This window comes from Balaenoptera ricei, chromosome 2, assembly GCF_028023285.1.
Source record: "Balaenoptera ricei isolate mBalRic1 chromosome 2, mBalRic1.hap2, whole genome shotgun sequence".
Taxonomy (NCBI): domain Eukaryota; kingdom Metazoa; phylum Chordata; class Mammalia; order Artiodactyla; family Balaenopteridae; genus Balaenoptera; species Balaenoptera ricei.
Genome location: NC_082640.1, coordinates 140,709,227 through 140,724,768, shown reverse-complemented (window position 1 = coordinate 140,724,768; position 15,542 = coordinate 140,709,227). Strand labels below are relative to the sequence as shown.

The window sequence follows — 15,542 nt, the reverse complement described above, 5'->3', positions numbered from 1 at the left end:
AAAATAAACAAGTAGAATTATATCAAACAAAAAAATTAATGCATGGCCAAAGAAATGACCAACAAAATGAAAAACAGCCTGTGGAATGGGAAAAATTATCTGCAATCCATATATCTGATGAGTTAATACCCAAAATATATGAAGAGCTCATATAGCTTAATAGCAAAAAAACCCCCAAATAATCCAATTTTAAAAATGGGCAGGGCTTCCCTGGTGGCGCAGTGGTTGGGAGTCTGCCTGCCGGTGCGGGGGACGCGGGTTCGGGCCCTGGTCTGGGGGGATCCCGCATGCCGCGGAGCAGCTGGGCCCGTGGGCCACAGCTGCTGGGCCTGAGCGTCCGGAGCCTCTGCTCCGCAACAGGAGAGGCCGCGATAGTGGGAGGCCCGCGCGCCGTGGTGGGGGGTGGCCCCCGCTTGCCGCAGCTGGAGGGGGCCCTTGCACAGAGGCGGAGACCCAACACAGCCAAAAATAAACATAATAAATAAATAATAAATAAAAAATTAAAAAAAAAAAAGGGCAAAGGACCTGAATGGACATTTTTCCAAACAAGTTATACACATGGTCAACAGGTACATGGAAATGTGCTCAACATCACTAATCATTAGGGAAATACAAATTGAAACCACAATGAGATATATCTCACACTTGTTAGAATGGTTATCAAAAAGACAAGTGATAAATGCTGGCAAGGATGTAGAGAAAAGGGAACCCTTGTGCACTGTTGGTGGGATTGTAAATTGATGTAGCCACTATGGAAAACTGTATGGAGGTTCCTCAAAAAACTAAAAGTAGAACTACCATATGATCCAGCAGTTCTGCTTCTGGGAATATATCCAAAAGAAATGAAAGCACTGTGTCGAAGAGATAGCTGCACCCCCATGTTTATAGCAGCGTTATTTATAATAGCCAAGACATGGAAACAACCTAAGGGGAGGAATTGCATTAAGGTAGTCAAAAGGTACAAACTTCCAGTTACAAGATAAGTAAGTACTGGGAATGTGGTATATAGCACGATGACTAGAGTTAACACTACTGTATGGTTTATTTGGAAGTTGTTAAGAGACTAGATCATAAGAGTTCTTAACATAAGGAAAATAAACTTTTTTTGGGTATCTGTATGAGATAATGGATGTTAACTAAACTTACTGTGGTAATACTATGTAAGTCAAGTCATTATGCTGTGCACCTTAAACTTACACAGTGTTGTTATGTCAGTTATACCTCAGTAAAACTAGAAAAAATGTTTGGTAGAATTCACCAGTGAACTTGTCTGGCCCTAGTGCTTTCTGTTTTGGAAGGTTATTAATTATTGATTCAATTTCTTTAATAGGTATAGACTCATTCAGACTGTCTGTTTCTTGTGTGAGTTTTGGCAGACTGCTGTCTAAGTTTTTTATTTGGTAAAAATTATCTTGATTTTTTTATAACATAACTCTAAAGAAGATGCTTCTGTGTAATGATTAAATGAGGTTTTTAGTTACATTTTCGTTTCCTTTTTGAAGGAAACACTGCAAAGCATGCTAAGTTCTTTTATGTAAGGTGGGTTCTGACATGCAGGCTTTACAAATGACGAGCCTTGTTAAGAGAAAACGGAAAGTTCATTTGTATCATTTTTTTAGATTCCACATACAAATGATATCATATGATATTTATCTTTCTCTGTCTGACTTCATTTCCTATGGTAATCTCTAGGTCTATCTGTTACTGCTAATGGCATCATTTCATTCTTTTTTTATGGCTGAGTAATGTTCCATTACATACACACATGTACACTCACACACCCCACATCTTCTTTATCCATTCATCTGTCAATGGACATTTAGGTTGCTTCCATTCGATTATTTATTTTATTTTTTTCCAGTGGTTTAGATGTAGGAATAGAAATCCACTATTTTTATTACCTTTCAAAACAAAATTGAATATGTTGAAGCCATAGGACTTTATAGACATTGCCTTTTAAAGGAAACTTCATCCAGGACAGTTAATTTAAATACTTCAGAGAGGAAATGCTAGGAAGCTGGAAAAAAGATATCAGAGAATTCAGTGATTATGGGAAAACAATTAGGTTTCTAAGTGTAATATTGCTTTATAATGATACTATCAAATTGGCATGAAACACAGTTGATAGACCATTTACTTTTAATGTGATTATCAGTGTCGCTGAGTTTAAATCTGCCACCTTGGTATTTGTTTTTTATATGGTATTTATTTTAAGGTTTCTGTGTGTTCTATTTTTTTTCTTTTCCCTCTTTTAAGTTGAGGGGGGTTTGTTACAGTTATGTTTATTGTCACCTGTGACTTACTAGCTATTACCACTTTTGTCTTTTTAGTGGTTGTTCTGGGGTTACAGTGTATGACTTTAACTTTATTCACATTCTGTGCTCAAATAGTATACCATTTCATACATAGCATAATAATCTTAAAACAGTATAGTTCCATTTCCCCTTTCCTGTTCTTTGTGCTATTGTCATATGTGTTACTTTCAAATATGCTAAAACTCAACGTTATTTTCCCCTAAAACAATAATTGTCTTTTTAAATATTAAAAAATAAGAAAAATGGTCTTTTATAATTGCCCACGCAGTTATCATTTTTCACCGTTCTTTGTAAGAATACTTTCCATGTGATATCCTTTTTCTTCTATCTCAGGAACTTCATATGACCTTTTTATAGTGCAGGTCTGCTGGTGATAATTTTATTTTTTAACTTTGTCTACAAAAATCTTTGAAAGATATTGCAGCTATGTGAAGAATTCTAGATTTTTCCTCTTTTCAGTAATTTTCTCTTGTCTTCTGGTTTGCATAATTTCAGAAAAGTCCGTTACGGCTCTTCTATTTGTTCCCCTCTGAATGTTTTCTCTGTTAACCTTTTAAGAATTTATCTTTATCCTGGTTTTCAGCATTTAATTCTGATGTGTCCTGGCATAGTTTTCTTTAGGTTTATTCTGTTCTAGGGTCCTGGTGTTTCTTAGATTTGTGGGTTTACGGTTTTCGTCAGATTTCTGTAATTCTCAACTACTAGGTCTTCAAATAATTTTTGGTGTCCCTTCCCACACCTATCCTTTGTTGGGCTTGTTTCATATATGTTAGAGCAACTGTTATTCTTCCATAGGTCACTGATGCTCTCTTCCTTTTTTCGGTCTTTATTCTCTATGTTTCATCTTGTATAGTGTCCATTGTTGTCTTCAAGTTCATTGGTCTTCTGCTGATCTGCTGTTAATCCCATCCAGTGTTCATTTCAGATGTATTTTTCATCACTAGAAGTTTGATTTTGGCCTTTTAAAAAATACATAAATCTTTAATTTTTTTCTTCCTTATTTTTATGCTTTTCTCTCCTTTCTTAAACATATGGAGTGTACTTACAATAGATATTTTAATATCTTTGATTACTGATTCTATCATTAGTTATTACTGATTAGTTATTACTGATTCTATCATTAGTTATTCTATCATTAGTTATTTCTGCTTCTGCTACTTTTGCCCCCCTTTTACTCCTGGTAATGGGTCGCTTCTTTTATGTCTGGTAATTTCTGATTGAATGCTAGAGTCTGTTAATTTTTCATTGTTGGTGGCTGGATTTCTTTTTGTATTCCTTAAAGTAGCGTTGGCTGGGACTTTCCTGGTGGCACAGTGGTTAAGAATCCACCTGCCAATGCAGGGGACACGGGTTTGAGCCCTGGTCTGGGAAGGACCCACATGCCGCGGAGCAGCTAAGCCCGTGCACCACAACTACTGAGCCTGTGCTCTAGAGCCCGCTAGCCACAACTACTGAGCCCACTTGCCACAACTACTGAAGCCCGCGTGCCTAGAGCCTGTGCTTCACAACAAGAGAAGCCACTGCAGTGAGAAGCCCGCGCATTGCAGCGAAGAGTAGCCCCTGCTCGCCACAACTAGAGAAAGCCCGCACACAGCAATGAAGACCCAACACAGCCATAAATTAATTAATTAATTAATTAATTAATTAATTAATTTTAAAAAGCATTGGCTTTTTTTCTGTCAAATTTTTCAGTCAAATTACTTGGAATCAGTTGGATCCTTTTGACACTTGCTTTTTTTTTTTAAGTTTTTTTTTAAATTTTTTAAATTTATTTATTTATTTTTGGCTGTGTTGGGTCTTCGTTTCTGTGCGAGGGCTTCCTCTAGTTGTGGCAAGCGGGAGCCACTCTTCATCGCGGTGCGCGGGCCTCTCACTGTTGCGGCCTCTCTTGTTGCGGAGCACAGGCTCCAGACGCGCAGGCTCAGTAGTTGTGGCTCACGGGCCTAGTTGCTCCGTGGCATGTGGGATCTTCCCAGACCAGGGCTCGAACCCGTGTCCCCTGCATTGGCAGGCAGATTCTCAACCACTGCGCCACCAGGGAAGCCCTGACACTTGCTTTTAAGCTCTGTTAGGGCAGGTCCAGAGCCACCATTAGTCCAGGGCTAATCTCCTTCTGGGGATTCTTCTCAATATCCTGTGTATTAGGAAGACTTCCCCCTCACAAATGCACAGATCAGTATTCACCCAGATCCCAGTGGATAACTACAGCTCTCCAGATCTCTCTGTGGAGCTCTCTTCTCTCTGGTACTCTGACCCACAAATTTTAGCCATCTTGGCCTCCCTGGATTCCATCTCAGATCTCTCAACTCAGCAAGACCTGACTCTGTTTGCCCCCTCTCCACCCCGAACTACTTCTAGGCAGTAAGCTGGTACAGTCAAAGAGCTCATTCTGTTTTTTTTCTCTTCTCTCCTGTGCTCCTTGTTGTCTAATATCTGAAAAAGTTTCTTTTCCTTTCTTATTGTTTCAGTAAAGCAGGAGGGTAAATCAAATTCTTGTTACTCCGTCTTAGTTGAGACCATTCTTAACTCATCCTTGATTTTCTTCTAGCCATGTACCTTTTTTAGAAAGCCATCATTTGCTCATTGAAGCATTATTTATAATAACAAAACCATTTCTTTCACAGAAATTTCAAACTGAACATGTTCAAAACTGAGCTCATGGTATTCCTTTCCAAATCTCTGTGTTCCGCCCTTCCCACTCTGCCCCTCAGAAGTCTCCATAGCAGTAAAAGCACCATCCCGGATATACGTCAGAAACTTGGGAGTGATCCTTAGCACCACTCTCTTCCTTATACACATCTCATCCATCACCCAGAAGTGTTACTTTTGCCTCCAAGATATGTCTTGAATCTTTTCACATCTTTCCATCTCTACCATCCTTACTGCTCTCATAGGCCACACCACCACCATCTCTCTTCTGGACTGGTCCAGCAGCCCCTAAGTGGTCTGCTTTATCCATCCTTGTTCCTTCCAATTTATTCTTTACACAATAAGCAGAAAGATTTTGAAATTATTTTTTTAATCAAAGCCATAGATACAGAGTTAAAGCTAAAAAAGCATATAACATAAAAGGACTTTTCTGTCCTATTTCTCCCCAACCCCAAGCACATTCCCTACCACTTTCTACTTTTTTACTGTTTCGTTTAGTTCCATAATTTAAATAATGTGCTTATGCTGTTATTTCTTGACTTATCCATTTTAGATATCTGTTCACTTCTTTTTTCTCAACTTTTTCTTTCACACTTTATTATAACTATTATAATTTTTTATTAAATCAGTATCAGTTTGCATTATTTTAACAAGGTAAATATTTTTACTTGCTGAACCAAAGTGTATACTTTTACCTTTTCTATCTTATATGCCTTTTTGTTTATCATTTACTTAGTTTTCAAACTGCTCTGTTGTTGATTCTTCTACATTCTAGATTCTCTATAATTTTCATGATCAAATACATTATCTGATAATAATCTTCTCCCTCCCTCCTTTTTTTTCTTCCTAAACACACTGTGAAGTCCCTCCATCCTCCTGCTCCAATCTGGAGTAGATGGCTTCTAGGGCAAGTTGTACAGTCATAGCCCCAGAACTTCCCTCCACCATTGTCCAAGGAAAGTGTCTTCTCTCTCATACTTGATCCTTGCATTTTTCTCAGTGTTGATTTGCTCTTTTATTTTGATGGACTATATCCTCCGTCATCAAAGGTGGATGGGATGTAAATTTTTGAGATGTTATATTTGAAAATGTCTTTATTTTGTCCTTTGATAGGAATTGTTGGGTTGAAAATTAATTTCCCTCAGAATTGGGAATTCATTGTTCAGTTGTTTTAGCTTCCAGTATTGCTATTTATAGTCCTGATAGTGTTCTTAATTTTTATTTTCATCCTTTCTTTGTAGACTGCTTTTTCTCTCTGGAATGTTTTAGGATTTTTTTCTCTGCCATTTTGAAATTTCATAGTAATGTGCCCTAATTCCTCCCCTGTGTTTTTTTTTCTTCTTTTTGTTGCTAGTAATTAGTCCAATATTGTTCTTGGATTGATCCTCTTACGTGACTTTATATTTTGTCTGTTGCTTTTTTATTGTGGCTCTCAAATTTTATTTTTCAGTGTTTTATATTTCTATCTGGATCTTTGTTACCCAGGTATTTATGAATACATTTAAGAGTTGTAGACTTTATATAAGTTAAACCTTAACAAAATAGTTCTTTTTAAAAATGGAAAGGACCCTTCCTCCCCCTTGTTAATATCCAAGAGCCCCTTCTTATCTCTGTTTTTTTATTTTTAATTTAAAAAAAATTTTTTTTATTTTTATTTTTTTTATCTTTGGCTGCATTGGGTCTTTGTTGCTGCGTGTGCGGGCTTTAGTTGCGGTGAGCGGGGGCTACTCTTTGTTGCAGTATGTGGGCTTCTCACTGTGGTGGCTTCTCTTGTTGTGGAGCACGGGCTCTAGAGTGCAGGCTCAGTAGTTGTGGCGCACAGGCTTAGTTGCTTCGTGGCATGTGGGATCCTCCCGGACCAGGGCTTGAACCTGTGTCCCCTGAATTGGCAGGTGGATTCTTAACCACTGCGCCACCAGGGAAGTCCCTCTGGTTATTTTTTAACATCCTATTCATCTCTCACGGATGCCATTGTCTTATCTTTCTGAGATTTGTAATTAAGAGGTTTTTGTTTTATTCTATTCTGTTCTTTGCATTATTTCTGTTTCCATATGTTGTTCTTTTTCATTTCATTTGCTCTCTTTCACATTGGAAGGTCTGTGAGTTTTCCATTGCTGCCATATACTTAGCACCCTAAAACACACATTTATTATCTCACGGTTTCTGTGTGAAAAGTCTGGGCACAGCATGGCTCAGCTGGATCCTCTGCTTAGAATTTTATAAGGCCAAAATTAAGGTGTCAGCAGGGCTCTGTTCCTTCCTGAAGGCCCTGAGAAAGAATTTTGCATGGTAGAATTGGGTTCCCTGTGGCTATAGGACTGACGCTCCCCTTGGCTTGTCTGTTAGCTTCCACAGACCTCCTGAATTCCTTGACTTGTGGTCTCTTCCTTTGTCAAAGCCAGCAACAGCAAGTCCAGCTCTTCTTACTCCTCAAATCTATATGACCTCTCCTCTCTTATCTCTCCTCTGCTTCCCTCTTCTGCCTTTCTCTTCTGTTAGGCAGGCTTCCTGTGATTGCATTGGACCTACTGAGAGAATTCAGGATAATCTCCCTAAAATCAGTTGATCAGTAACCTAAATTCCATTTGCAAAGTCTCTTCACAGCAGTCCCTAGATTAGCGTATGATTGTATAACCAGGGACAGGAATTTTAAGGAGATATCTCTAGAATTCTGCCTATCTCAGAGTCCTTTCTATAAGATCTGTCAGTCATTGATTGTCCATTTTAATTGTCCATTCATACATATACCTAATAGGAAACTCTAGTTGAACGGGGTTTAGCTTGTCACCCTTTTGCAGGGTATTTAGACATTGAGCACACTTTTTCAAATGTCAGTATCTAAAAGATCTTTTCCCTAGGGCTTTTCAGATTTTCCTCTAAGGAATTCTAAAGGGTGCGTATCAAAGGGGTAGGTGTAATCCGATGTGGGGCAGGATTCATTTTTCTTGTCTCTCTGTTTTCAGTACATGATCATGCTTGATGTTTGGCACAGTGAGTCAGTGTGTTTCCCATTGGTACTTCCTGCAAACACCTTGATTTCCTATTTGTCCACTTTGCTAAGTCATTTGCTTCTTTCCCATCTGGCTTTTGTCTCAGCATTCTTCTGATGTTGCTTATCTGATGTTTTCTCCTATTATTTTTGTCCTTTTAGGTTCATGTTTTATTTCTTTACATTTTGGTATGATTTTTGGAAAGGAGTGAAAGTAAATGCACAAACTCAACATACATGTTTAACTGGAAACACTCCAGAAAATTTTATTTTTAAACTAAAATGATTATTATTTTACCTGAGAACCCTTCTCTGCTCCTTAGTTTCCCACTTCCTCAGCCCCATAGTTTTGGAGATATATATATGTACTATATATAATTACATAATTATATAGATGATTTATGTAGTCTGTCTTCCACTAGATTTGTATTCTACTTGATAACATTATATTGATTTTGAACGTTAAATTTTATTGCTATGTAGTTTATCCTTTTGTTATAAATAGATCCTGGATTATTGCTTTGTGTAGTGACTCATAATGCTAGTATATCTTTATTATTGAACTATAATTTAGCATAAAGGAAAGATAGCATTGTATTTTGGTGTGCCTATTTTAAAGTTTTATAACTCATAGTCCTCTAGGTGTATTTTATTTTAGTATAAACCTTGTTTAACTACTTATGCTCTTCACCAAATCCAGTCTTATACATGTGATTCAGATTCCTAAATTCACTAGTTTAATTTCTTCTTGATATAAGACACAGTAAATAAGAAGTCCTAAATTCCTGTATCAATGAAGTAGTATTTTATATGGATTTACCTCACTTTTTCTGTTATTGTTGTAATGAAATGAAAACCACTTATTCACATACTTCATGTGTAGCCAATGGCTACCTTGCTCCAATAGAGAACTACCTGTCATTAGAGAAATAAGATGTCGTTCTTCTCCCTCCTCCCCTTTCCCTAAGCTACTAGTTCTCAAGGAAAAGTTGGAATCAAAATTACCGATAGAGCTTTCTTTAAAATAGAGATGTGATTGACATATAACATTATATTAGTTTCAGGTGTACAAAATAATGATTCAGTATTTGTATATATTGTGACATGATCACCACAGTAAGTTTAGTTAACATCCATCACTAGAACTTTCATAAAACAAGCTGTTGGAACCCCTGAGTCACTAAGAGTATTATCTGGGGGTGTGGCCTAAGCATATATTTTTAATATAATTATTTTTACATCACAGGAAATTCTCATGGGCACATACAAGTTAGGAGCTGCTTCATCTGCCTATGACTGACCAAAAAGCTAGTTAACAATACTGATTTTTCTAATAATAGTTGGCTTGTGAGCTGACAGGAAATGACCTAGGAACAAAAATCTCAAAGGATGAATCATGTAGTGCAGTGTTTCTCAAGCAGAAACGACATACCAGAAACATTTAGGAGGCTTTTTCCAATTATACATGCTTGCTTTCCCCTCTCCCGCTAAACTTGGTAAATTGTGATAGAAGCGTGTCATATCTCTCAGGCGTGATTAGTTTTATGTCCTTACATACTTTTTAGATTTTTCACCCTGTACCAGTTTATGATTTACTTTGGGGAAATGAATGGGTGGAGAGATAGATTACCACCCTGCCCACACTTAATACCGAAGCAGAGGGGACAAGTGATTATTCAGAAGCTAGGAATTTTCGAAAGCCTTTATTTTCTCCCCACATGGCAGTGATAGCAAAGCTGAGGGTACGTTGAGAACTGAAAGTACAACCCGTAAATCATTAGGTCTCTTAGCATGTTAAGTCTTGTTTCTTTTAAAAGTAGTCTAGGAAATGATGATTCAGTTCTGTTAATTAGATAAATATGGCTCAAAAGACATACTTGAAATATCTTCTGAGTTTCTGAATCTACATAATCTTAGCAATTAGCACTACTGGTTGAAACCCCAAAAGTTACTTTTGAGGATAAATGGGTTAACTTTGTTACCGACTTGTGCCCTTGGACTCTTTAATCAATAGAAATCAATAAAAGGCCAGACAAGGAATTCAGCAAGGCTTTACTGGGACTTGTGCTATAGCACAGGAGAGCAAAAACAAGCAACAGTTTCCCTTGCTCTCTCTCTGAGGAGGGCGGGCTGGATCCTTAAATGGGGTGAGGGTAGGGGCAGGTTGGTGGGCGGGGCTGGAGCGGTGGCTTAGATGGTCTGCCCACCCCTTGGTGCTGTGTGTAGGGATCATGCTCAGTACCCTAGTTTTGCTTCCCAGCACCTCCAAAATGGCAGTTGGTTTGTGGCCTTTTTGTATCTTATTGTTCATAATTGCCCTAACTGCACATACATGCAGCTATTTTTAGTCCCTTAATAGTTTCTGTGTATTCTGTTGCTTGAGGAGACATTTGTCCAGGTGCAAGCACTCTGGTAAAGGGTCCCAGGTCCCAGCCTATCTCAACTTGAATATACAAGACTGAAGAAAATCTTTGATTTTTAATTTTGTAACTTTATTTATTTATTTATTCATGCATGCATGAAGCGCTGAGTCTTAGTTGCTGCATGAGGGATCTTTAGTTGTGACATGCAGACTTCTTAGTTGTGGCATGCATGCAGGATCTAGTTCCCAGATCAGGGATCGAACCCGGGCCCCCTGCCTAGGGAGCGGGGAGTCTTACCCACTGGACCACCAGGGAAGTCCCATAATTTTGTAAGTTTAGCTAAAGAATATGCTGTCCTATTTTTAACTTGAAAAAGACATGCCTGGAAGCTTTTAAGAAAGTGACAGAATTTAAGAATTTATTTTTAATGTGATTTCTACTGTTTAGTACCTAAGATGTACTTAGCCCAAAGTTATTAATTTATGAATAAGTAAGGAGCAGTTATGTTCACCTATTCTCTGGTAAAGTATTTGTTCAGGACAATTTTACTGCTGATTCCATTTTCATGTTTCAGAATAATATTCCTCCCAAAATAGCATGTAAAATACAGAACAAGGGACTTGCCTGGTGGTCCAGTGAGTAAGACTCGTGATCCCAATGCACAGGGCCCGGGTTCGATCCCTGGTCGGGGAACTAGATCCCACATGCATGCTGCAACTAAAGAGCCCTCATGCTGAAACGAAGATCCCGTGTGCCACAACTAAGACCCGGTGCAGCCTAAATAAATAAATTAATATTAAAAAAATAAGACTCAACTTATAAAAAAAAATAAACAGAACAAAACAAAAACCTAATGTGTACCAGAGTGTTCCTAATAGTAAAAATCAAATAACCAACAGAGAAACAAAAAATCCATATAGTTATTAAAAGATTTATTTGAATTTTTTTTAAACATGGTACAAGACATATATAAAATAAAATTAAAAAGAAAGTTCAGTGTGGTTTGCAGTGATTGCTACCATGTTAATCTTTATATGCAATTTAACTTTGATTTGAAGAAATCTAATAGAAAAATGAGTAAAAGGAAGGAAATAATATAAATGGCTAAAAACCCATGAGGAAGTGTAACAACATCAGTATTAATCAAAGAAATGTAATTAAAACAAGCAGATAAACATACTGTTTTAAAAATAAAGCTTTAAAAAAAAAACACAGGTGCCCATCTTCCTCCATTTTTGCCTTAAAATTATTATAACCTTTGATCCAGTAATTCTATTCCAATGAATTTCTAAAGAAATAAAATGTGGAAAAATATGTATATGGATAGATGTTTGTAGAACCATTATTTATAATGGGCACAGTATTAGAAGAATTGTTAAATTATGTTATATTAATACAATTTTATACATCTATTAAAATGATCACTGATTCACACAGTCATATTCCATTTTTCAAGAACAGATTTTAAATGTCTTATACTTTTTCATAATTTCCAAATTTATACCATAATTGTATATTTTTTTAAATTAGGAAAAAACCATAAATACTTACAAAGTACTTGTCAGGCCCTGTGCAAGAAACTTTACCCATATTAATCATTGAATTTTCACAAAAACCTCCTGCGGTAGTATTAGTCTCATTTTACAGCTGAGGAAACTTGGATGCTGGCAGGCTAATAAGTAGCTTGCCCAAGTCATACAGCTAATAAATAGTGGAGCTGAGATCCAGGTAGTTTGGCCGTGTGCTTCTGCCTCAAATTGTGCCGCATCAGCTCTGCAGCAGGTGTGGTCCATCCTAGTTTGAGTTCCCCTACTGATAAAAAGCTTCCTGAATTTGTAATGCTGGATTGAATCTAGTGAATACTGTGGGTTCCTGAAGGTACAGACTACCCCCTGTCAAATTCTGATCCAGTGACTTAGCAGTCTGCATCATTACAAGTTATGCAGCAACTTGGATTTTGTTGTCTGTGACATAGGGGGTAGTGCCACCAAACACTGTGAGATACGACCTAGTGCTTCTTTTTTTTTGCTGCTTTTTTCTTTTATTGTTTTGTCTTTGCTCTCCCTCTCCTTACACTCTTTATTTTTTAATTAACTTTATTTTGGTATAATTGATGTACAATAAACTGCACCCATTTAAAGTGTACAGTTGGATGAGTTTTGACAGATGTTTACATGTCTGTAACTCCCACAGTCAGGATATAGAACATTTCCATTAGCTCTCAAACTCTAGCCTAACAGTCATCGCTCTGCTCTGTCACTATAGATTTGTTGTCATTTTCTGGAATATTGTGAATGGAATCATGCAGTATATACCCTTTTCTAATTGGCTTCTTCCACTTAGATAACGATTTTGAGATACATTCAGGTTATTGCATGTATTAATAGTTTGTTTCTTTTTACTGATGAGTTGTGTTACATTGTAAGAGTAGTATTCCACTGATATGAAAGGATCACATTTTGTTTATCCAGCTGGGTTATTTCCAGTTTTGGCTTTTGTGAGTAAAGCTATTACAAATATGCTTTTCATTATCTTAAGTAAATAACTAGGAGGGGAGTGTCTGAGTTGTATATGTTTAACTTTATAAGGAACTGCCAAAGTGTTTTCAAAAATTCTCATTTCACATTCCCAACAGCTGGTTATGAGAGTTCCAGTTCTTCCACATCCTCACCAACACTGGGTATTATCAGTTTTATTAATGTTGGCCACTCTGATGGGTGTATATGTGTGTTGTGGTTTTAATTTGCACTTCCCTGACCAGTAATGTTGAGCATCTTTGCATATGCTTCTTGGTTATTCTTATGTATTCTTTGGTGAAGTGCTTGTCCAAATCTTTAGCTCACTGGTCTGCTTATTATTGAGTTGTATGGGTTCTTTATGTATTTTGGATACAACTCCTTTGTCAGATATGCATAATATATTTTGTGAATATTTTGTCCCAATATACAGCTTGCATTTGTTTTCTTAACAGTCTTTCAAGGAGCAGGGTGGTGGTGGTGTTGTTTTCTTGTAGTAAAGGGCAGTTTTTTTATGGGAGGTATGGGTGTCCTATCTAAGAAACCTTTGTCTACTTAAATTTTCTTTTAGGTCTGTGATACATTTAGAATTAATTTTTGCATATTGTGTTAGGTGAGGGCTAATGTTCTTTTACAAAAATACATGAATCTCTTGTTTAGCACTGTTTATTGAAGAGATTTCCCTTTTCCCTTGAATTGCCATGACGCCTTTGTCCAAAATAATTGACTGCCTGTATCTGGGTTTGTTTCTGGGTCCTCTCTTTTATTCCATTCATTTATACGTCTTATCATTTAGCCAGTAATTGTACTGTTTTAATTGCTGTAGTTTTATGATGTCTTAAAATCAGGTGGTATAAGTCTTCCAACTTTATTTTAAATTGCTTTGACTCATAAAATTTATAAGGAAATGAGAACGATTCTACAATCAACTTGTTCAAAAGAGTAAGCTGGCATTTTGATGAGAATTCCATTGAATCTTTAGCTCAATTTGGGGGGAACTGACTTCTTAACCATTCTTGCAATTTATAAACATGATATATAATATGTAATGTAATATTTATACTTATTTGGGTCATTTTTAATTCTTTTTGTTACTTTCATGTAACCATTTTGCTTCTCATCAGGTTCTGCACATGAAAATGAATAGAATAAACACAAAAACTTGTAGCCATTCGATATCAAGGTAGAAAAGTTAGAGTTGATTAAAATTTTGAGATTTGGTAATGATGGGAAAATATTTTCTTTACATTTACTTCACATATCTTGTGTTAACTTATGGCATACAGAATGAATGAGGGCTACCATATAATATAAACCTTAATTTCTTACAGTTTTGGATTTAAAAATATATAAATAAGAGTTCTGATATTTTCTTTCTGTACCCTAGTAGATTATTATCTTTCCACTTTGAGGTAACTACATTTATTGGATAGTTATGAATTAAGAGTGCTTTGGTATATGGTTTTTAAAAGTGTCATACTCCAATCTTTTGCATGGCATTAGTATCTGGCAAAACACAAACACACACATACACAGAAGGAAATTACAAATTCTTTTCTTGAATGGATTAATAGATTTACCAAGTGTAATGTGTTTAAATTTTCTGTTATGCTAGTAAAATAATGTTTTTTTATTTTAACAGATATCAGACACCCTGAAGAGCTTTCTCTATTGAAAAAACCCAGAGATCCAACAAAGAAAAAAAAGAAAAAGCTAGATGACCAGTCTGAAGATGAGGCACTTGAATTAGAGGGGCCTCTTATCACTCCTGGATCTGGTGAGGCTTTGACTAAGCATGGGCTCAGTGTGAGAACCATGGACTGTATGCCTCTGTGTGTGTGTATGTGTTTAATTGAAGTACAGTTGATTTACAATATAGTATTAGTTTCAGGTGTAGAGCACAGTGATTCATTTATACACACATACATGTGTGTGTGTGTAAATCAGAAAAAGAATATGTATATTCTTTTTCAGATTCTTTTCCCTTATAGGTTATTAAAAAATATTGAGTATAGTTCCCTGTGCTATACAGTAGGTCTCCCTCTGTGTTTTTGAGATCCGGATAAATGGACTGTGTAGGTCAGGAGAGTGGTCAAGTTAAAGAACACTGTCCCTCAGCATCTTTTCCCTCAAACTTGAAATCATCAGAGTCTGTTATGTGCAGATCATCATGTCAGGTGTTAGCAGTTGCGTCAATAAAAAGAAAAGCTGGTTCTCTGCTCAGGAAGAGTCAAAAGGAGACAGTACCTTAACTGGCCTCAGTTCTTTGCTTTGTGGAAATTGGACAGTTTTTTTTTTTTTTTTAGCATTTAGTTCCATTTTTTGGGTATTTTGTGAAAACCACCAGTATTTAGTTAAGACATTATTGTTTTTATCTGGTTACTTAAAACTGTCTCTGTGCTTTGCATATGCTGGTCTCTTAGTGCCTCTCTTTTTCCTTTAAGGTGTTGCTCCTTTAAGAAGCTTTCTCAGATTTCCTTCTGTTACCTCCCCGACCTGAATTAGGTTATCCTTCTGTCATAAGTCACCAGACTTTTCTGTGTTTGGTATTATACTACATGTTCTCCCCTAATAATCGTGAGCCCCTGCATGAAGAGACTGTTTCTTACCTTTTTGTTACCAGGACCCAGCTCAGCATATGCCATGCAAAAGGAACATAGGCAGTGTCTTTTGAGAAGCTAGATGACTAATTAATTAGATTACATGGTTC

The 15,542-nt window shown here is 36.7% G+C and overlaps 1 protein-coding gene across 6 annotated transcripts in view; it reads left to right on the top strand.

Annotated features, from left to right (window-relative positions):
- The window catches only part of FERMT2 (FERM domain containing kindlin 2), a 72,773-nt gene that overhangs the window by 28,017 nt on the left and 29,214 nt on the right, over nt 1–15,542 (top strand). For all 6 annotated transcript variants that reach the window (XM_059914247.1, XM_059914248.1, XM_059914246.1 and 3 more), the window contains exon 4: nt 14,475–14,609. In XM_059914247.1, coding sequence (XP_059770230.1) covers nt 14,475–14,609 — 135 coding nt within the window. The remainder of the gene's footprint in view (nt 1–14,474; nt 14,610–15,542) is intronic.